Source organism: Macrotis lagotis, chromosome 1 (assembly GCF_037893015.1).
Source record: "Macrotis lagotis isolate mMagLag1 chromosome 1, bilby.v1.9.chrom.fasta, whole genome shotgun sequence".
In the NCBI taxonomy this organism is placed as follows: Eukaryota; Metazoa; Chordata; class Mammalia; order Peramelemorphia; family Peramelidae; genus Macrotis; species Macrotis lagotis.
In genome coordinates, this window is record NC_133658.1 from 342,202,265 (window position 1) to 342,224,970 (window position 22,706).

Sequence of the window (22,706 nt, forward strand, 5' to 3'; positions counted from 1 at the left end):
TGAGGAAACTGTGGCCTATATGAAGGAACTAATTTGTTCAGTTACATTGGTAACAAGCAGCATCATTCAGATTCTAGCCCAGTCCTTTTGACTCCAAATTCAATGCATTCTGGTCCATCATTGACCCCCTCTTTGATATACTAAAGCAGGTCTAGCATTCTCCTGTCTTCCTCCCTCCTTCCCTCCCTCCCACCTGCAGAGGCGCAATATAGAGAGCAGGACACTGGGGGTGTGGCTTTCATGCTTTAATACAGAACTGCTTGGTTCAGATGCAGTTCCAACCACGTGAACGAAAGACCAGAGATAAAGGATATGAGACAAGAGAGACCTCATACTGACCACCTTGTGTCCTATCACGACCCATTTCCCCCCCACCCCGAAAAAAAATTCTACCCCCCACCGAAACTGGCATAGTCCTTGTATTTAAAAGTGGCCTTAGTTTACCTTCCAGGAATTCTTGTCTCCCACAGCTCTGATTTCCTTCCCTGACTAGGCAGTTGGAAAGGAGCCAGGGGGATGTTGCAAAGAAAGCCAATCCACACCCTCTGACCAATGTGATGAGATGCCAGGGTATGTGTAGGAGGCAAGAGCTTTCTGTGAAGAGTTATCCTCTTGGAGACATTGTCTTAAATTTCACTCTTGAGGCCCAAGATCTTTGCAAGCAAAGCAACCAATCACAGATGCATGTCAAGATGGCCGGAAACTCCTAACTTACAGCATTTGGGAAATGGCAAAGTTGAGACCCAGGACAGCAGCCTAGATCATGGGGGAGTTGTTGCTTCTTCCAGGGCCAAGCCCAGCTCTTGAGACCCAGAGTGCCTGCTGCAGGCCACCAACAAGGGGCCCAAGGACCCCAGAAGAGGTCTGGGAGGGGTAGGAGTGGGAGAGAAGATCCTGAGTTATGAGAAGAGTGAGGGTGAAAGATGTTACTCTGCTCTATAAGCCGGAGTGAGCCTTCTTTGAAATCAATCAGCAGCTCTGGAGCCTTTCATTCTTTCAGGGTTCAACCCAGATTAAAACCTAAAAGTTTACAGCATGGGAGTAAAAGAGGATGTGGGAAGGGAGCTTAATACAAACCAATAGTTCCTGGGGTGGGAACAGGACAAGGAGCCATTTGAGTCCCAATCTTCCCATCCCCCTGGGAAGTGGGGCACCGCCTTCCTTCAGTGCCCTTGCATAGAACGGGAGGCTCCAGCTGAAGCCTGGGGCCTGCCATAATCACTGATCCACCTGCCCTGAGCCATAAGCAGGCAGCTGCATGAATGAGGAAGTTCTCTTTGCCCTATCCCCAGCCCAGGGCAGACACAGCTCCGAACTCATTGCATAGTCTTAGGTTACACCTCACAAAACACATAGGCACATAACAAACAAGCAGGTGTGTGTGCGTGTTGGGGGATGGGGGGGGTCTGTTTCCTGCTAGCAAAGGGTCCCACTGAGCCTGACATATTCAGTCATTGATCATCTCCTAGTTCTATGGGAAGTGTCTAAGTTCCCCAGCTCTCTCTCTCAAGAACTGAGATGGTCCCAGCCTGAGGGCAAGGAGACTGGGTCAACAGCTTCTGGTTTTACAGTCATAAAATCTAGCCCTATTCTGATGCCCAACACAAATGTTGATGGTAAAGGGGCTACCCACCTATTTTTTTTTAATCACCTTGCAACCTGCCTGCAACGCACATGGTGGCAGCAGCCTTGATCACCAGCATATGGCACAAAGATCCCTCAAGGTGAGGGAGAGTTCCCCCCCCCCCCAATTCTTAGACTAAGACCATCAAAGCTTTCCTGTGGAATCTCTACTTGCTTGAAAGAAACCTCAGGTCATGGAACTCTACCTGGGCTTTCACATAGATCCCACAAACCTGTATTTGCCCGAGCTGGGTTGATTTACATCCACAAGACTCTCTCCGGTGGCTAAAAGCAGGTACATCCCCAGGCCCAGGATACATCCATGCAATGGTATCACTAGAGGCTGAGGCCTTCCTAAGTCAGAGTTCTATGGTGAGAAAGGAATAGGGTTGATTTGGCAGCAAGGGACTAAGTTGGATCCCTATCATTTACTGCAGCCTGTGGGACAGGATAAGGGAATTGTAGGATAGCAAGAGACAGTAGCAGAGCCCTTTTAGCTCCGGAAGGTTCTAGCTTTGAAAAATATATAGATTTTCTCTTTTCAAATATAATCATACATTTATTTTTCTCAGCAAAGCTTTGGATAGTCTAATGAGATGCTTACACAGATGCACAAATACATTGCACGCGAGGTTTAGGTCCTAGAACAAGTGGCCTTTTCTCCTTTGATCAGGTTTCAAAAATCCCCTCATCATCAAATTGTAGACATATCCTATCCCAGTGTCCAAAGGGAGACCTCACTTATTCCACTTCCCTGGTCATCTTGACCAGACACTAGCTCCTAGGTTTGGGCCTCTGTAGAGGGGTCCACTGGAGAGGATTGATGGGCAGAAACACCTGCATGCCTCTGTGGATTGGGGAGGCACATGGCTAAGCTGGGGGAGAGTGGGACCAATCCCCCTGCACATGCAGAAGGAAGCTCCCCAATCTGAGGAGGCAGGGCCCAGATGGGCATGGGAGGAGTCAATTCAAGCAAAGTGGTGAACAGATTCAAGCTGCCAAACAGCCCAAGCTGTGTGCAGGGACCTAGTCCTCAAAGACCAGGCTTCAGATCTTAAAAAGAAAATTATAGGCCTATAGAATGGAGCATCAAGGGGACCCTTCCTAACAGCCCAGAGGTGTTCTAAGCATTCCAGGCTAGGAGACAAAATCAGTCATGAGACTAAACACAAGTGGGTGGTTTTTAAAAGAACAACAATGTCAGCTACTTCACTGAAGGAGCCGATGCTCAGAGATGGGGAGCTGTTGGTGACTCTGGTCTCTACCTGGAGTACTTGTGTATGGGTGCACGTGTGTGTGTGTGTGTGTGTGTGTGGGTGTGTGTGTGTGTGGACATGTGTATGAATGTAAGTGAGGGAGATGTAGCAGGGTCTTGGCTCGTGAGCATGGTCACACTCACTCTTCCCTGCCCCTTGGCAAGTTCTCCATCCACAAGCTCTGCATGTGCAGGGCTAGTTGGTAAAACATGGCTTCTTTATCCAAACCCCTGGCTTATTGCACAAGGAATTTCCACCAGAGGTTATAAAGGCATGGGTTGGGGCCCTTCTCTTCCACTTCTCCTCTCCTTCATCTCCTTCCCTTTGAGTCAGACACCTAGGACATAAGCATTCCCCTTCAACCTCTGAGGGAAGAGTGCCAGCTAAAGCAAGTCCCTCTCTCCTTCCCTCCATGGGCCTGTCATCCTGGTGGAGCTTTAACCAGCCACCTCCCCTGAGAAAATATTGTTATTACAAAGGGGACATAGTGCAAAGTGATTTCAAAATGGCTTCGGGGTGCCACTGGCTTCTCAATACCTCTGGGGACTCCTCTTTGTCTTCCAGCACAGCTTGAGGGATGGAGAGCATCTTCTAGATCTCCCAAGAACAGCTACACACCCAGGACAGTCCAGATATTGCCAGATCTAACTTACAGAAGCATTATTAGAGTAAGGTAGAAAGAGGTTCAAGACATTAGTTAGATGGAATGATAATTTGTTCCCATGGTGACCTGAGCCCCAGGGAAGATACCTCCCAATTCTAGGCTGAGAATAGGTTCAATACACCATCCAATCACTCAGTGCAGGGGGGGGGGGGCAGAGGAAAAGCCAGCCAGGCTCCACATCTCATTCTGCTGACTCTCCCCCCAACTATTTTTCTCCTTCCTCTTTGCCTGGCTCTGTCTCTGCCCCAACCCACTCACCCATCCACCCAGTGATCAGAAGCAAAGAAATGTCAGGGCAGTTTCAGTCATTACTTCCCTTTCTCCCATCATTCAATACCAGAACCAGCCTGGGTTGCCCATGAAAGCAAAGAATATATGTTCTCATTCCCCAGCAATTCCAGTCCTTATGCCATATGATCTTGGGCAAGTCATTTGTCCTACTGGAAGCAATAATACTGACCTAACAGTCAAGGGAGAAAGAAATAAGAAGTTAGCCCCATGAACACTGAGGACCAATAAATGAGAATTACCTAGGGAGAATGTCAACTGGACAGGAAGAGTTGGGATGACAGAGATAGATATTGTAGAAAACAGAAGCTGAGGTTCTTTGCCCTCTCCCTTCAATGAGAATCTTCCTTCCTGAGATAAAAATTGGCAATATCCCATCAGATTTATCCTGTCCCCCTCTTGCCCTGTACCACAGAATCCTCCCTTCCTGCCCCAGAGGCCAGAGTAGCAGCTACCTGTAGAACCTCAGACATCCCCAGGCTATCCTGGCCTTCTAGACTAGGTCCTCCCTATTTTGGAAGAGCTAAAAAATTAAGATGATGATACTCCATGCACATGTGAGTGAGTGTGTGCTTGTATGCCTGTGTGTGTGTGTGTGTGTGTGTGTGTGTGTGTGTGTGTGTGCAATAGAGAGAGAGAAAGAGAAAGACCTACAATCAGTGGTCAGACCAAGCTGTGCCTGGTTCCCAGGGGTGGGTGGCCAGTCACAGCTGGGAGCTGCCCCCGGTGCCTACAGGCCCCGAAGTGCTCACAGAACGGCAGCTAATCTTGCGGATGGAGTGCAAGGCCACAGTACAGCATCCCCGAAGCAGGGAGCTGATATTGTATATGGGCTGGCCTTGGCGCCGCTGGGACCGGCATAGCCAGGCCACTGTTGGCACCGCTGGCACCACCACTGCAAGGAGATCCACAATGAAGTGGCGACTCCAATAGCTTTTAGGCTCAGGTACAACCTCACCAGCCTCTTCATCCACAGGACAGGCAATGCTCACTGATGGGTTGAGGCTGGGCATGTGTGGGGAAGGGCCATGGGTCACTGGGGCCACCATGGGCTCCTCTCCTACTGTCACCACTACTGCTGAATTAGGGTCAGCTGGTATCAGGTCCATGGGCCCTGGGAAACCTGAGGGCATTTCTATGCCAGCCCCTCCATCCTCCATGTCCAGGGCTGGGGCTGGGGCCCAGGCTGGGCTAGGGCTGGGGCTGGCCAGTCCACAGGCCTGTGACTTCATCACCTTCTCCAGGATAGTGTCTAGGTCAGGTTGATAATGCACAAAGTCTGTCTGGATGGCCCGCTCTTGCAGGCAACTGGCCTGTACGCCAGCCTCCACACCTCCACCACTGCCCCCTAGCAGCTTCTCATATGTGGAGCTGGTTGGAAGTCGGGAGCCCAAGGTGAAGGAACTCTGCAAGGAGCCCTCATCTGGGCCACAGTCTACCCCAGAAGAGAGCAGGCTGCTTGCCTCCAACAGTTCCGTCCGGCTCAGTGTGTCATCAGCTGCGGCAAAGCCACTGTCTCCTACCTCTTCCGTGGACACACTCTGAAGGTCAGCATTGCGGTCTCCGGGGGCCTGGTCACTCAGCTTGGTGTAGGTGGAGCTTCGGGTCAGGGATCGGGCAGGAGAGCCCCCTGAAGACCCCCCAGTCCCATCCTCTTTGACTGTCCCATTCTGGGCCACCTCCATGCTATGTAATAAGGTCTCTAACTTCTTGTTCTGGATGTTGATGTCAACAAAATACTTCTGCAGCCCCTTGTCTTTGTCAATGAGATTGTTCTTAACTGTGTCAATCACCTGCTTGAGCTGTCGGATCTCCTTGCGGGCCTCCTTCAGAGCTAGCTGGGCCTCAACTCGGTGGCATTCCTCCTCAATCCAGTCTTCTTGCATACGAGATAGCTGGGTCTTTAGGTCATCGATCTCTGAATCCCTGTAGACAGATTGGGGGTTGGGGGAGAAGGGTGACATACTCACCCCTCCTGAACTTGGCCATAAGTCCCCAGGACCTAGATCTAGAAAAGGTATTAAGCCCAAGCAGGCTCTTGATTGATTGAAGTTTGGGGTAGCTGTTTTGGTTGCTAATGACTTGGACAGAATTGAGGAAATCTTTCTAGTTTCCCCTTATCTTAATAGAATTCAAATTGCAGAAACCCTCCCTACTTAGTGATAGAACTTTTATTCATTATCTTTCCCCTTTCTCACAAAATGTGCTTCATCTTCAGGACTCCACTCTGTCTATGACCCCATCATTTACTTAAGTCTCAAGTTCTTAACCTCTCCTTTTATCTTTTAACTTTTCCCTCCTCATTCTATCTCTTATCTAATCCATCTCCATTCCCTCCTTTGCTTCCCTTCTCTTCCTGTCATTTCTAATTCCAGAAGACTTTTCCAAGTCATCCCAAAGTCTCAGTCAAGTCTCCATGATGATTCCCTTAGTTACTATACTCAAATGGCTTATTAACACCCACCTCCTAAGGTGGCAGATCTTCCTCCTTTTACTCTCTCTGCCCTCTTCAATTCATCCTTCATACCACTATCAGAATAATCTTATGTCCTGATCTAGTCATATCACTCCGCTGCTCAAAAACTATCAATGGCTCACTACTGCCAACTGAGCAAACTCCAGATTCCTTTGTGTTTAATAATGCCCTGTAATCTGACTTTAATCTACTTGTCTAGCTTAATTTCACATTATTCCCCTCCACACACTCTACATTCCTTTTTTTTTTAAGATTTTTCAAAGTAATGGGGTTAAGTGGCTTGCCCAAGGCCACACAGCTAGGTAATTATTAAGTGTCTTATTATTAAGTGTCTGAGGTCGGATTTGAACCCAGGTACTCCTGACTCCACTGCGCCACCTAGCTATCCCCCTCTATATTTCTTTTAAACTATATTATTTACTCTTTGCTACATGACCTGCATTTTACTACCCCCATGCCTCTGCTCATGAATTTGTTCAGAAATTTTCTACTCTAGTATTTCTTGAACTTACTGGCCAACCATCTTTTGGAGCCTAATATACTGAGAGCCTGGGTTGTCTCAGGATCTGAATGCCCCTAGAGTAGAGGGAGGCTGGGAAAATTAGGGAGCATAAGAGTAGAATGCATTGTTTAGTGGAAGTTGGTGGTACCTTTTTGCCAGACATAGGATACTGGCATTAATGATGGGTGCCAGAAATGGAAGGTGAAGAGGGTCCTGGAAGGTGATGGACATGGGGACAGGGAGCTGAGTGTCAAGAAAGAGGGAAAGAATGTGGTGGAAGTGCTCTGAAAGCTACCTTTTGCTCATTGGTCAAACAAGGGAAAGGCTGTCCTGTGGTTGAAATTGCTAACTTTTTATGTCTGAGTGGATTCTCTTCCTAAATTCCAACAACCTTAGCTGTCATCATTATCCTTATCCAGATGGCACACACAATCAACATGAATGGTCAGGGAGATGAGATGTTGGTTTAGAAGACTGCTCTATGTCTATCAGAAACATCCTCAGTCAGAGCATGAAGATGATGTGATAGACGAGCCTGGACAGAGGCTCATATTAGATGAAACAAATTAAATAATAGGTTCGAGGAGGAGGGTTAATATTTATATTTTCTGTCTTCCCACTTCTTAGCTATACTTTTTTAGAGATCCCATGATCTAAACAACTTACTCAGGTCATCCAAAACTCATCAGTAACAAAGGCTATTTAAAACACACAAACCAACCAACGACCCAACAATATCATGGGATTGGGAACAAGTACTTTGTTATGGTTCCCAGGAATATGTCTTAGAGCCAGGAAACAAAAAGTCAGGGTACATGAGCTGTGTCTAAATGGGAAGGTGAAGATAATCTCCTAAGGGATCCAGTTTCTGTCATAGATGACCTTATGATTTGAGGAAACATGCTCCTCCTCTAGGCCCTTTAGATATGACTTCATAAAATTGTTTCTCAAAACATTGTTACTCAGTAAGCTACTGTGTTCAAAGTACTTCTACATGTTTGCTTTAAGTATCTTTTTTTTAAAGATGGCTTTTAAAAAAAAAACTATGTTTGGGAGAAAGGGGGATGTGGGTCTTTTACCTGAGGTCAACTTTAAAAGAATTCTTTTAATAGGAACATACCACAGTACCTGATACACAAATCATGACCCTTCCATGCCAGGGGCCAGTGTCATGAGCTGCTGTGGTCAAAGCAGTCAGCCCTTAATGATCATTTATGGATGCGGGTGAGAGTCTCTGAACTCAACAAGGCTAAGATTTATAAGCCCATCATCCTGTCATTTCCACCACTGGACTTCAGCTGGAGGAGCTGCCAGAGTTCAAGTTTCATGGGCACAGCCTTCAAGTTCTTAGTGTCACCTTCATTCATATAGGCAGAGGTATAAAGAACAACTAAGGGAGCATCGTGTTTAAATTCATGACTGGCAGAGGATGGTACCTGTTGGCAAGAGGAAGGTCTGTTTCTTCTCTGACATACTTGTGTTCCCCTAACAGCACACTCCCCATCTCCTATCACCACGTTTTTTTCCTAGGCTATTCCTACTATTCTAACACCATTGTTAGTTTACTCCTCAGAACTCAACATCTTTTAAGACTCAGCTCAGGTACTGCCTCTGACACAAGACTGATGGCTTTCCACATCAGAAATTCCTTTTTTAACTTACTTTGTAGTGATGCCCATGTTGGATTCTTCTAGTAGGTATAAGCTCCTTGGGGGGGGGGGGGCTTTTGTTTTTGTCTCATTATCCCCTGTAATTAGTCTGGGCCATATACATATATATATATATATATATATATATATATATATATATATATATATATATACACACACACACACACACATATATATATACATATATATATTTAAAAATGTGTATAAATATGTGTTTAAAAATGCTTGTTGAGGGGCGGCTAGGTGGCACACTGGATAAAGCACCAGCCCTGGAGTCAGGAGGACCTGGATTCAAATCTGGTCTCATACACTTAATAATTACCTAGCCATGTGGCCTTGGGCAAGCCACTTAACCCCATTGCCTTGCAAAAACCTAAAAAAAAATGCCTGTTGACTCTTTTTTTGGTGGAGCAATTAGGGTTAAGCTAATAAGTGTTAAGTGTTTAAAGACAGATTTGAACACAGGTCCTCCTGACTCCAGGGTCCGAGTTTTATCCACTATTCCACCTAGTTGCCCCTGAATTGAATTCTTAAAGATAGAGTGATAAGTAACTTGAATCTATTTAGCATGGTATAGTTGATAGAGGGCCGGACTTGGAGTTAGGGAGACCTGGGTTCAAATCTTGCTTCCAACCCTTCCTACTTATGTGACCTTGGGCAAGTCACTTTTAAAATGGAGATAATAATGTTTATAACACCACATCATTTTTAGGGGTTTTTTGGGGGCAAATCAATGGGGTTAAGTGACTTGCCCAAGGCCACACAGCTAGGTAATTATTAAATGTCCGAGGTTGAATTTGAACTCAGGTACTCCTGACTCCAGGGCCAGCGCTCTATCCACTGTGCCACCTAGCTTCCCCAATATGCACACTGTTATGGTGAGGCTCAAATGAGATTTTACATATATATATATATATATATATATTAAACTTTCTAAACCTTTAAGTAAATATCAGGCATTAGTTTTATTTACTAAAAACCTGGGTAACTTTTTTTCATGATGAGAGAAAAGAATAAAGAGGAGAGTGATGGCAAAGCCTATATTTTTCTCTTTAGTCAGGGCAGTTCTTTTATTTTTTCTTTTTCTTTTTTTTAACTTTGAGAATGGAAGAGATTAGAACAGTTTGAGAGGGAATAGACAGGAACCCTGAACATCGTCCAGGAAAAGAATGGAAGGAGCCATGAACCCAAGCTGAAGGTCATTCTAGCTCTGACACAAGCTGCTTCCCTGCCATAAATCCGTTATCTCTTCTGCAAATGGGGATAACTGCCCTCATATTACCTGTCTCTTGGGTCTATTCAGTATCTAAGATGCTGTCATGGGTGGTGGAGGGCAAGGCACTAGGTGCCTAGGGATTATATGTGTTGTTTTGGTGAGTGATGTGATGTGTTACCATTGGATTTGGGAGGCAGAAAGCTTGAGGTCAATTCCTGGCCCTGCCCCCTTACTAGCTGGGTGACCTTGGATGAGTCATTTACCTTCTCTGGGCCTCAATTTCCTTATATGGAAAATGAGGGGACTGAACTAGATGTTCTGTAAGGTACTCCCCTACTTTAACTCCTATAATAAACCATAAAGAACTGTTTCAAGTTATCTAGACTAGATGGTGCTAGGAGTCAGGAAGGTTTGAATTCAAATTCAACTTCAGGCACTTATTAGCTGTGTGATCCTAGGCAAGTCATTTAACTTCTGTTTGCCTCAGTTTCTTCAACTACAAAATGGGAATAATACCAGCAGTTACCTCCCAGGATTGTTGTTAGGATAACAGGTAATATTTGTAAGTTTCTGGTTCATAGTGGGTGCTATAGAAATGTGAATTATTTTTATTATTATCTAGTCCAATTGTCTCAGTTTACAAATGAAGAAACTAAAGCTCAATGGTTAAGTGCCTTGCCCTATGTTATCTAGGTAGTATGGAACAGAACTGGGATTTGAACCCACTTCTTTTGACTCAAGAGGTTATGATACTCTTTCCAGTGTCCCATTAGGGAGACCCAGAAATAAGTCACTAAATCCCCAGATGGAGCCATGAGGCTTCAGAAAAGAAAACTTGAAATAATTAGAAAGCTCCCTTCAGTCAAAGATGGCTCTGGGACCTGAACACATGACCAAATTTTAAAGAAATAAGGGACCAAGAGAGGCAAGCCCTTGTGAAGACTGAGGAGATGGCACAGACAAAGAAGGAGATCCAAGCAGAGTTGGTGGAAACCTCCCAAATTCCCCACTTAAGATGATTCCAGGAAGGATACCCAGTATCATATGTCTGTCATCTTTACTTCTGCCCAATCCTACAACTGATTCTCTGGTTCCACTCACAGGCCCCTACAGAGAGAGAAATTTTGGTGATTTGAAGAAATTATGGGGGTGGGGAGACAGTTGAAATGGGGGTGGGGATAAAAGAGGCAGTCAGGGGCATCATTCAAGGAAAGGAGATTAACTGTATCCCACTTAAAGAGGGGGAAACAGGTCTGGGACTTCAGTGCCAGAGAAACTGATAAAAGGGAGTAGAGGAATGGGGAAGGGAACGAGGATTTGGTCATTGCCTAGGATGGGTATCTTGGCTCACTTGACCTGCTTCCTAGGACTGGAGAAATAAGGAAGAATAGAAGCTTCACTCAAACCAGACTTACATCTTCCCTGGAAATCACTTTCTCAGCTTCCTGATTTTGCTTACAGAATCATTATGCAGAATCATTCCCCTTCTTCCCTTCTTATTCTGAAGATATTCCTGGAGTTGAAGTCTAATATAACCCCTCCTCAAATTCCCCCTTTGTCCCCAATTTTGAAGACCTTCAGTGCTGGCTCCCAATGTTACCTCCAAGGTCATTGTTTTGAATGGCTTTAATGATTTGAATGGTTTTTCTCATATCAAGCAAAAAAAAAAAAAAAGCTTCCTCTTTATAAATCTACCCACTGTTCCTATTTTGTTCTCTGAAGACTATGCTGATTCAATCTTTATTCCATGAGATCCTTCCAGAGAGCTGGAGTCAACTGCTATAATGTTCCTGGACTGAACAAAATTCCCTTCACCACCCTGCCTATAATCTGCAATATAAAATTAGATCTGTATTTTACTCACCTTTGACTATGTTTTCTCACTCTATACCCAGTGATCTATCTCTGTATATATATTCCATATGGGCAGGAACCTTGTTTTAATCATTTTTTGATCTCTCTTCAACCCTGGCCTTCCAGGGAATAGATGCTTATTTGTTGAAGCAATAATGAATAGAAGAAAGGGTTGAAAGGCAACAAACAGAGTGCCCAGATCCTTCTGATGGTTCCAAGGGTCACTCCTGCTGCCACCCCCTGCTTCTCCTACCCAGAATAGAGTGGCAAGGGGACAGGCTCCCTTGCCCTTGGGCCTTTGCCTCCCAGTACTTACTCACCTGTCCTGAAGGCGATCCTGTGTGTCTTTGAGTCGAGCTCTCAGGTGTCGGATACAGACCTCTTTTTGCTGCAGGGGCGTCAGGTACTGCTCCGGGGTAGGAGGTTTGATGCCATGGTTATCGCTACATAGGGTATACTTCATCGAACGCCTGCAAGATGGGGTGGCTGGTCAGTGGCTGTTTCTCCACTTTGTCAACCCTAGCTCCAGAGCTGATGGGTGTCCTGGAGAGCCTGCCATTATGCCAGGGGCTCTCCTTGTCATGACCCCTACTCCATTACCACTAGAGAGGACATTAACTCACCATCAATAAGCTGTGTGACTTTGGGAAAGTGGCTTCCCTTCTCTGAGCTTCAGCTTCCTCTTGTGTAAATGGGGACAATGATCCTTGTGCTACCTTTGAAGCGCCTCAGATTAGGGGGGGGTGGCACCCTAGGAGGAACTCTGTGTGTGTGTGTTGTGTGTGTGTGTGTGTGTGTGTGTGTGTGTGTGTGTAGTATCAGACTCATCTCATGGCCACCTTCACCACAATTCTTTACCTACACCCCTCTAATAACATATGCTTGTTCATACACACGTACCTTTATGAACAAATAAAGACAGAGATGTACATAGAGCTCACATATACCTACCCATTCACACACGTGTATGTGTGTATTCTGGGATGCACACACACACACATAGGTTATAGGTACATGTACACATGCATCAATTGGCTCTGGGCACCTGAACCCAACACCTCAATGTCAATCAAGATGGCAGTGAGAGGTGCCCAACAGTCTATGGTAGCACATTCTCATGCCTCCTTCAGGGTTCCAAGTCTACCAGGTGGAAGGGGCAGGGACTTGTCTGTATGATGCAAAGAGATTGCTCTCCAGGTCACTCAATACTCACTCCTAAATGATCCCCCACCCCTAGGACTTCATGTCATCTGGTTCCAGACTTTTTTGGCTCTGCTTTTCTTAGGAGCTCAATTCTCTTCATTGAGTAACTACAATTATTTATTTAATTTGGGCTTCAACAACTCTCTAGGGAGGGCATCATTATTTCCCTTTTACAGAAAGAGAAATGAAGGCTCAGAGGAGAGGAAAAGACTTGCCCAGGGTCACACAGTTGAATAGTGGTAGATGAATAGTGGTAGATGAGTAAACAGAAGGCTAAGGTTACAAGGCCCAGGATGGGGAGAGGACAGTGAGGTAGGGGCAGTTACCTTGGGGTGGGGCTGCTGTCACTGCCCTTATAGGAGCCAGAGTTGCTGCTGCTGCTGAGTGAGGAGGTACCATAGGTATCCCGCATGCTGACAGGGGGTGAGGTACGCCTGGAGGCAGGAAGAAGAGGTGGAGGCCCAAGCTGGGTGTCAGAGGATGGTGAACATTGAGAGAACACGGCCAGCCCATTTCGTCCATACAGTCCCCGGCTTTGGGGCGATCATGGGGGGCGGGATATATAGACAGGGATGACAGAACAGACAGTGGAAATCGAAGTCAAGTTGGAAGACAAAGTGGAGGCCACCCCCAAGGTCATAAGTGGAGGCCATTCCTCCTTCCACAGAGTCAGATCTACCTTGTTTCCATGACCTGAGCATAAAGAGACCACGGTGGAGAGCCAATTTCCTCATTTTTCCAATGGGGAAACTGTGTGTGTGCGTGCGTGCGTGCGTGCGTGTGTGTGTGTGTGTGTGTGTGTGTGGTATCAGACTCATCTCATGGCCATCTTCACCACAATTCTTTACCATGAAATGCCTAAGATCATATAGCCAATATGTGGCAGAGCAAGAAAACATCTCTCCAGAGAAACTGAGTAGTATTCTGTTCAAAATCATTCATAAGAATGGTCCTCAACATCTGCTGTCCCCTCAGAGATGAAAAAAAAACCGCTCCCTGACAAGGTTAAAAGCCCTTCAGAGATTCCTATGATAAAGAACAAGAGGATGAAGAAAACAGAAACAAGGGGTGTGTGTGTGTGTGTGTGTGTGTGATGGGAAGTGAGACAAGGAGATAATATATCTATGGAGACCTAGTTATTATAAGCCAAAGATAGAAGGACTTTCCTCCAGTAACAATGCATCCTTCACAGCCATATGTTGCTTTAGACATTTCGAGGCATTTTCACATCCAATATTTTACTTATGTATGATCCTGGCTAAGGCTGTTCCCCTTTTGGGGGCTTCTGGTTTATACATGGAATATTAATGATATTCATACTATCAACCCAACAGAATTGTGAAGATCAATTGAAATAATGTATGGGAGGCACTTTGTCAACCCTTTAGTAACATAAAAACAGCATTTACTAATATTATCATCATCAACATCTAAATCCAACTCCTTCATTTCACAGATGGGGAAAATGGAGAGCCAGAGAGAAGAAGTGCTTTTCAAGGTCACACGATAAATCCAGAGCAGAACTGGGATTTGAACCTAGATCTTCTGACTCAGGTCTACTCTCTTTCAGCCCAGAACCCTGGGGCTCTCCAAGGTCCCTTCTAGATGCTTCATATTTTATAATCTTCACACTAGCCCACTGAGGTAGGATGGACAGGGATTATCAGCAATTTATAGATGGGAAAACTGAAGCTCAGAGAGGGGGATTCTCTTGCCCCTGATTACGAATCAAATTTGTTCAGAACATTCACTCTAGCTAGAAGGGAGGAGGGCAGATCAGAGAGAGCAAAAGAGGGGGAGAAACATTAAGAGAGAAAAACAAAGGGAGAAGCAGCAGGGGAGAAGGAGACAGAAGAAAGGGAGGCAGATATAGAAAAAGGTGGAGACAGGAGACAGAGAGAAGGAAGGAAACAGAGAGAAGGGGGCAGGGAAGAGAGAGGGAAGTAGGAGAAACAGGGATGGAGAAATGAGGAGGAAGAAGGAGAGAGAAATAAACAGGGAAAATCAGGGAGAGAAAGGAGAGGGAGACAGGAAGGGAGAGATAGGGAGGAAGAAACACTCAGGGAGGGAGAGATGGTTGGAACCAGAGAGAAAGAGACAGAAAGAGAGAATTAAATACAGAGAGTCAGGGAGGGGGACACAGGCAGGGAGAGACTAAGAGGTGGAAAATAAACAGCAGAGACAGAGGAGGGAAAGGAAGGAAGAAAAATAGAGGGGGAGAGACCAAAGGGAGGAGACAGATGGTGAAAACCATAGATGGGGGGGGGACAGAAAGGAGAGTCAGAGAAAGAGGGGCAAAAGGCAGAGAGAGACAGAGAAAGACAAAGAGAATCAGAGATAGGACCAGAGAGAGGTGAAATAAGACCCTAATATTTTACAGCTGGAAGGAGCCATGGAGATCATCTAAGACAATCCCTTTAACTGACTGATGGGGACACTGAAGCAAATTAAATCACTCAAGGTCACATAACAAGTCAGTGTGGGGGAAGGGGTGGGAACCAGAGGTCAGCCTTCGCATAGATTCATACAAGGCCATCCTAAGTCTGTCAGGTGTATAGGGAGAAAGGGGTAACTTACCTGCGAGATCCAGTGGAGGGCCTTCTGCTCCCAGGCAGGGACATGGCCATGAGGCTGCGGGTCCTGGTGAGGGGCGGGATGGGTGCCGCGGCTGAGGAGAAAGGGCGGGTTGGGCCGGCTGGGGGCATGGCCGGCCCTGGCCAGGTCATCCTCTCGCTGGGGCCACCGCCTGGCATGGTTGCCTCACCTCCTCTCACCCCTTCAGGCCTTGGACTGGGCCCCTGGCTTACCCTAGGGCTGAGCCTGCCCTGGGCGGAGGAGGCCCCTGCTGCCTCAGCCTGAGAAATGTATTTAAAGACAATCCTCCTTTGGGACTGTTCCCTCTCCCCCAGTCTTATAATTCTAGAATAACAGAGGTGGAAGGAACCTTAGAAGTTATCTAATCCAACCTTCCCCATCTTTAAATGATATGATTGAGTGAGTCAATATAAAACAAGGCATAGAGGAGCCCAGGACTTTTGACTCCTAAAATAAAATTTTCAAATCAGAAGGGATTTTGGAGTTCCCCTTGTCCAGTTCCTTCCTCCCCCCACATAAATGTATGTAGGTACATACACACACACATACACATACACACACACATATAACTTTACAGGTAAGAAAACTGAAGGCCAGTGAGAACCTCACACACATAATGAGTCAGTGGCAGATCTGTGGTAGGATGGGGGGCTCCTGACTGCCAGACCAGAACCTTTTCCAGTGCTCCCTCCTGGTGGCCTCCCATGGTCTTGTTCAGACAAGGTGGTAGCCTTTCTCTGAGCTCAGATAGCTCCAGAAGCCTCGAGGGCCACAGCCTGAGTGCTTCCCTAGCTGTCCAGCTTCTGCTTCCTCCAAGAAGGATTCCCTGAAGCAGGAGCTGGTACCAAGATTGGGCTCCCTGCCCCCATTTACAAGGGGCCAATCTCACCAACCGTCACATCAGCCATATCCACTGAGAACCCGGTGGCACAAGGGATTGTGCTTTCCGTCTAAAGGGGAAACAAGACAGACCGACAATACTGACACACAAATGAAGATAGATCTATGGACACAAAACATCATGGATGTGAACTCATGGCTTGGATAGGCACATGACATGATAGCTTCTACAGATGAACACATGACAGGAACATGTATGCAGGTATCAATAGGAACACATGGCTATTGGTAGTGATAACCTGTAGGTATTGTTGTGGGCATGCATGTAAGAACACAAATGCAGACAAGCATGCAAATAAATGTAACCATCTGCAAGCCATGCCACCAGTGCTAGAGTCATAGGTAAGTCAGGTTGGGGCTTTGATTAAAAGACAGGAGGACAGGAAAGCATGTTTCATTTAGGAGTAAAACCCCAGGAGGGCAGTAGCCTGAAGGAAGGGACATAACATAGAACAGGACCACATATTACTGACATCTCTACAAACTTGCTTTCCAGACTGACCTAACACTTCCCAACCTTTCACAGGCCTCCCAGGCAGCAAAGGCAGGATCAGAACTCTGATCCACACCCTTATTCTTCAGGGCCTCCTCTTGCTCAGCCCTACTTTTCCCTGGTGGCAGTAATGGGGACAGGATTCTCTTTCTACCCTATTTCCCACAATCCTCCGGCCTCTTCACCCATGCCTCCAAGTCTCTTCTCTGAACATGATCTTTCAATGAAAAGTTAGGTCCACTCTAGCCCTAAAGGAGCTATGTACATCTGAAAACAGAGAATGCCATCTGTTAGGCGTATAAGGAGGATAGGGGAAAAAGCATGGAGTAAGGGGATAGGGTGGAGAAGAGATTTGCTAACTAAAATGGGTGGTGGGAAAATCTCTGTTGTTTTAAAAGAAAGAAAAAAGGAGTCCATCTGACCTTAGGGGAAAGAAAAAGGTAAGAAGGAGAAAAATAAGAACTCTAAGGGAGGTCATTTAGTTCAAATCTGTCAAACTCCAGGTCCATAGGCCACAAGTGCCAGCAAAACTCCTAAGTGCAGCAGAAACAGACTAAAATGTAATTGAGAAATATTTAACAAAATAAAATAGAGCACAACACAGCACAGATAATGTTAATTTGTGGTTTTTTAAGTCAACAGGAACCTGAAAGATTGTTTCTACTACAGTTTAACAGCAATGCTCTACACCAACCTTTCATCCATGCAGAAGACCACACTATAACATCCCCAACAAAAGGAACACTTTCGGTGACTGAGTACAAGGCAGATTATTCCACTTTAGGATTTTGTTAGGAAGTTAATTAATGATCTCGTGATCCCATTTTGTTAGGAAGTTTTTCCTCAGGTTGAACAAAAATCTTTTTGCTGTTGTTCAGTCTAGTTCAGCTATTCATGACTCCATTTAGGACTTTCCTTGGCAAAGATACTGAAATGTTTTGTCATTTCCTTCTCCAGTTCATTTTACAGATAAGGAAACTGAGGCAAATAGGGTCAAGTAACTTGCCCAGGTCATACAGCTAGTAAATATCTGAGGCTGGATTTGAACTCAGGTTTTCCTGATTTTAGGGCTGGTGCTCTTCCCACTATGCCATCTAATTGCCCAGTAAATTTTTCTTAGCTCTTACCCTCCCCTTACATTCCATGTTCTCTTTTCTAAACTTCCCAATTCCTTTAAGTGATTTTTTGCATAATAAGAACTTTTCAATGTTGTTATCTTACTGTGGAAACTTTTCAACTGATCACTGTTCTTCCTAAAAAGTGGTACACAAAATAAAATACAGCACACCAGAATAAGGTTTGACCAGGGTAGATTTGATTCCTTCAGCTTTCTTAGGACTCCACTCACTTTTGCCATGGCTTTGCAAACCAAACAGTCCCTTTCTGGTCACCATTCCTCGATATATGTTGTCTCATATTATTAGAATGCTCACTCTGGCTCTTGTGGATTGACCAATAATAGGTACAAAGCCAAGCCCCTCTTGGTCATTGCTTGGACCCAATGGCTCAGAGTGAAGGTAAAGATCTTGAGGGTCTTTCCCAATCAGACTGGCTTTTTTTTGACTAGGTAAAAGAGGTCATTCTTTACTTCATTCCTTTCTTAACCAGCCTTAATCACTGAATAGGTATTGCCTTAGTTTCAAAAGGCCAAAGTCTCCTAAAGCATCCAGGGCCATCTCCAGTCAGTCTAATCCATATCTGGTCCCAGGTCCCAGCTGACTCTAGAAGAGAAAGTAAGGCTGATAACTTTGCACAGCCCCATCCTTAAATCATGTCATGGCATCACCTCCCTGATGTTATGGTCTTCTTCAAGAATGAAGGACAAACAATAACAACAAGCTTCTTAGAGTCAGGAAAGATCTCCTTTCTGTATCTGTATCTCCATTACTTAGCACAGCAAGCTCTTAATAATCATTCATTCATTCATTCCTCAGTTTTAAGTAGTAGTCTGATACAATAACCACTCTAGCCTGGAAAGTCTCCAGGACTCATTTAATCCTTAAGTAGGCAGGAGGTATTGAAGTTGGGCTACTATAGTCCAGCTCCCAAAACTCTACCTAAGGCCCAAGGGAAACCATCAAAAACATGCCCTACAACTGTACAATCTGAGACAGTTTTTTCCCTCAGAGTTTATATCCAACTAGAAGTCACCATAATGGATTAGCTCTACTTTCTTGTTCTGCAGAAATCCTATAAACTCTGGTCTTCATTCTGGATATTACCATCCTAGGACTAAGAGCAGGGGGAGAGACTGAGTCTGGTCCTACCAAGGAGAGGGCACACAGGTGTGGGCACCCCAGTGAGATGACTTAGGCCAGCACATCTGGCCACTACCAGCAAAAGTGAAACTGGGGAACTGGACAAGGATGACCCAGAAATCTGGCAATCAGAACTAGGAGTCCCCATTGGTGGGGAAGCTAGCCTACTCAGTTTTAGGGCCCTTCACCCCTCGACCCACACTGACACTCCTTACATGTCAGCCAGCTCTGGCTGGAGGAGCTAGTTTCTCATAGCCAGACAAAAGAGACCTGCTCAAGTGGCCCATATCCTGGCCCAGAGTACAGAGAACACCCTGTTCCCCCTCAGCAGGATGGGCAGGACACAGCTCATATTGTCTTCTCTCCATAGCTCACAGGTGTCAGGTACCTGGCCCTCGGGGGAACTGCCAGACACTTGGCTGGTCACCTGAGCTTAGTGCCACTGCCTGCCCATCTCTAGCAGTCTAGGGGAAGCTCCCCACATGAGAATGCTTCCCTGTTAGGCTTTGAGTCCTGATCCCATTACTGGCTCTGCTACTACCTCATTAACCCTGAGCAAATCAATCAATCTCCTTGTACCTCAGTTTCTTCATATATAAAATAAGAAAATAAGTCTAGAAAACTTCTACTGTCTCTTCTAGGGTAAAAATAATAAACCTGCAATTCTTCTCCTTACTCCTTTTTTTTTTTTCTTGCAGGAGTTTGCTTCAAGGATCAGTTCAGGTGTCTTAAAAAGACACCTGAACTCTTTAAAAAAGAGTCTTTTCCTAACCATCCTAATTGGTAGTTCCCCCTTCTCCCCAGGAAATTACTTTGCATTTACTTAGTGTCTGTAGTTGTGTCACTGTGTACATTTTCATCTTCCAGTAAGGCCTCTGAAACCTTTCTTTTATTTTTATATCTACAATGTCTAGATGAATGAATTTCATATTTTATTATTGTTTTTGTTGTTGAATTATTATAGTCAGGTCTGTCTCTTTGCCACTTCATTTGGGTTTTTTTTGGCAGAGATATCGGAGCTCATTTTTGTAAATGAGGAAACTGAGACAAGCAGGGCTAAATGACTTTTTCAGAATCACTCAGCTTAGTGTCTGAGGTCAAATTGGAACTCGGGTTTTCCTGACTCCAGACCCAGCACTCTATTCACCGAACTAGCTAGCTGTCCTTCAAATAAGAATTGCTTCAGATGCGGCTGCCAAGGGAGATCTAGGAGAACTAAGGTTCATTCCTCTACTCACTCAGCAGCCCACGTTTTCCTCCTCCTCCTCCCCTCCAAGGCCAAGAGTTTGATTATCAACCTACTGTTTAACACCAAAACCTTAGGAGCATTCTGTGGTTTCCTTCAATGTTGGGAAAGAGAATCTGTGTGCAATGTCCTAACCACACAGACTCGGTCAAGGATGAAGTGGGAAGCCTGGGACAGACAGACTGCTTGGACTACTTTCAGGGCTCAGGACACAGAATTAGAGCTCAGGCTCTAGTTCTGGGGTCTCAGAAACTACCCGGTCCTCATTTTCCTATCCCCATTTTTCTGAGGAAATAGGCTCACAAAAGTGAAATAATATGTCCACAGTCACAAGCTCATAATGGGAGAGTTATATCTCAAATCTGATATTCTGACTCCTAAACTACTGTTCTGCTTTAAGATGACTTTTTCTATGAGATGGTTCTGCCAGTCTCTGGGAGGCCTGGGCAGGGAACAGTCTGCAGCCCCAGTCCAAAACCCTCCCTGGGGAAAAAGCCCTCCTGCCCCACCCCTCCAGTCTTGTATATCCCAGTCCTCAGAAGTATTAAAGGTACTTAGTACTTGGTGTGGCTGAAGAGAAATTGCTACCCCAGTTTTCTCTTAAGTGCAGAACAAAGGGTCAAGAAAACAATGTTGGTGGAAGACCTAAACAAAATTACAAGTGTTATGAAAGTGCATAGGGTACCTGGAGAAGACAGGACTGAAACTGAGGCTCTCAGAAAAGTTGTTGAAGCAGCTGAAGAAATGGAGACTGATGTCTAATGGGACATAAGCACAGGAAAAAAGAGGGAGCTGCAGGTACTGGGACCAAGAGAGCCAAGGAAACCTCAGCCAGAGTTTGACTTACTCCAGTTAGAGTCAGCTCTTGATTAAGGACCCTTCCCTTCTTCACTATTCCCTTCTCCCAACCAGAGGGAGGATGGGGGAGACAGACACCTGCCATCACCAAATGGAGCACACAAGGAGTTGGGCAGAGAATTAGGACCCTGGGAAGAAGCTTCTGGGAGATATAAAATGGGTTTGGGGAAGAAATTGTCTTTTCTGAGAGAGGAGGGAATAGGAAGAAAGTCCAAGACCCTGACTGGTTAACCTTGGGACAGTGTAGGACTGGGCATAACAGAGGACAAAATCAAACTATGCTATATATAGTAGAGAACTAAAAGTAAAAGAAAAGGTGAGCTGATGTAGGCAAGGTATAGCTATGCTATTTAGATGATAATAATAATGATAGACAGCATTTATACAGGTTGTCCCAAAAATCTTAGTGCAACTAAAAGTTCTGATAAAAAATTGGACCAAGACTTTTGGGACATCCTGTCTAGTATTTCAGGGTTTACAAAGCATATTACAACATGTATGTTATTTCATTTCATCCTCACAAAAATAGCTACCTCCTATAAGGTAGCTGTTATTGCTATTTCCATCTTACCTATAGGCAAATTGAGGCTAAGAGAGGTTCAATGACTTGGGGAGTCACACAACCAATAAGTGTCTGAAGCAGGATTCAAATTCATGTCTTTCCCTTTCATCCACTGTGTCCCCAGGCTGTGAAGACACACTTAGAGTTCTCTACAATCTGGTTCCATCCTCTAATCTTGGCTCTCTTCATTCAGGATAAAGGATTTTGCTTTGAATTCTGACCTGTTATTTACTGTATGTAACCTCAGGTATGTTACTTTTGCCCTCTGGACCTTGTCCTCATCTGTAAAATAAGGCAGGTGGGTCAGAAGGTCACTAACTTCTTTTATAGGCTTAAATCTTATGTATCCTTTCTATTACACCCACAGAATAGGACAGAGTGATCCCTTATTTGCTTTGGAAATGCCATCTTATCCAATCCCTTACCCTGTTCTACCCTTCACCTCTTGGCCTGGAATGTCCTTCTAATTCCTCCTCACTTCTACCAAACTATGTTTTAATGTTAAGTCCTCAACTGAGCTCCCAGTAAGTCTTTTCTGTCCATCCCTGATCCCCAGGGACATATCTCTGCTTGGTCATTCACTTTCTTCTTGGAGACTTCAGTGATGCAGGAACTTGACTTTACAGCCCATCCCATATTTGCCAAATTTTCCTTTTAGATATATTAGGAAATTCTTAATTACATTAAACCAACATGGGGTTCCCTGTAACTTCCACCTATTTGTCCTAGCCAACCCTAGAATCAAATAAAAGAAGGCTAAAACTTCTCACTTGACAGCTCTCATACTGTCAAGCTTCATGTAGCAAGTTATCCACTCTGCTATTTCTGGTTGCCATCCTTGAATTTGTTCCAGCTTAAGAATGTCCTACCTAATCTACAGACCCCAAACTGAACACAAATACTTGAAATGTGGTGCAACCTAGGCAGAGGGCAGCAACAGTAATGCTGCAGGACACCAGACTTCTATGCATTCAATTAAGCTCCATTAACAACCCAAGTACAACTCAGCATAGTCACTGCCTTCAAGGAGATCAAAGTCTAA

The 22,706-nt window shown here is 45.2% G+C and overlaps 1 protein-coding gene across 3 annotated transcripts; it reads right to left on the reverse strand.

Moving 5' to 3' along the window:
• Positions 1 to 207: 207 nt before the first annotated feature.
• On the reverse strand, positions 208 to 15,536 carry SNPH (syntaphilin). 3 transcript variants are annotated; one of them, XR_012473673.1, is made up of 5 exons: positions 15,330 to 15,536; positions 13,079 to 13,285; positions 11,870 to 12,019; positions 3,417 to 5,757; positions 208 to 3,216 (listed from the first exon to the last, which is right to left on the reverse strand). XR_012473673.1 is itself a non-coding variant. In XM_074211781.1 (4 exons), exons 1-4 carry the CDS (start codon positions 15,503 to 15,505, stop codon positions 4,536 to 4,538), a joined length of 1,656 nt encoding a protein of 551 aa, XP_074067882.1. In that variant the 5' UTR covers positions 15,506 to 15,536; the 3' UTR covers positions 208 to 4,535. The 3 variants fall into 3 exon arrangements, 2 of the variants coding, with proteins under 2 accessions (XP_074067882.1, XP_074067881.1); XM_074211781.1 differs by having other exon boundaries at positions 208 to 5,757; positions 13,079 to 13,186; XM_074211780.1 differs by having other exon boundaries at positions 208 to 5,757.
• Positions 15,537 to 22,706: the final 7,170 nt, after the last annotated feature.

Bases quoted from the DNA above. Each gene is read 5' to 3' on its own strand.
- SNPH (XM_074211780.1), bottom strand. From the start codon at position 15,505: ATGCCAGGCGGTGGCCCCAGCGAGAGGATGACCTGGCCAGGGCCGGCC. The intron at 13,286-15,329 runs GTAAGTTACCCC...ATCGCCCCAAAG, and splicing joins CCCTCCACTGGATCTCGCAG to CCGGGGACTGTATGGACGAA. The intron at 12,020-13,078 runs GTAACTGCCCCT...CCCATCTTGCAG, and splicing joins GACAGCAGCCCCACCCCAAG to GCGTTCGATGAAGTATACCC.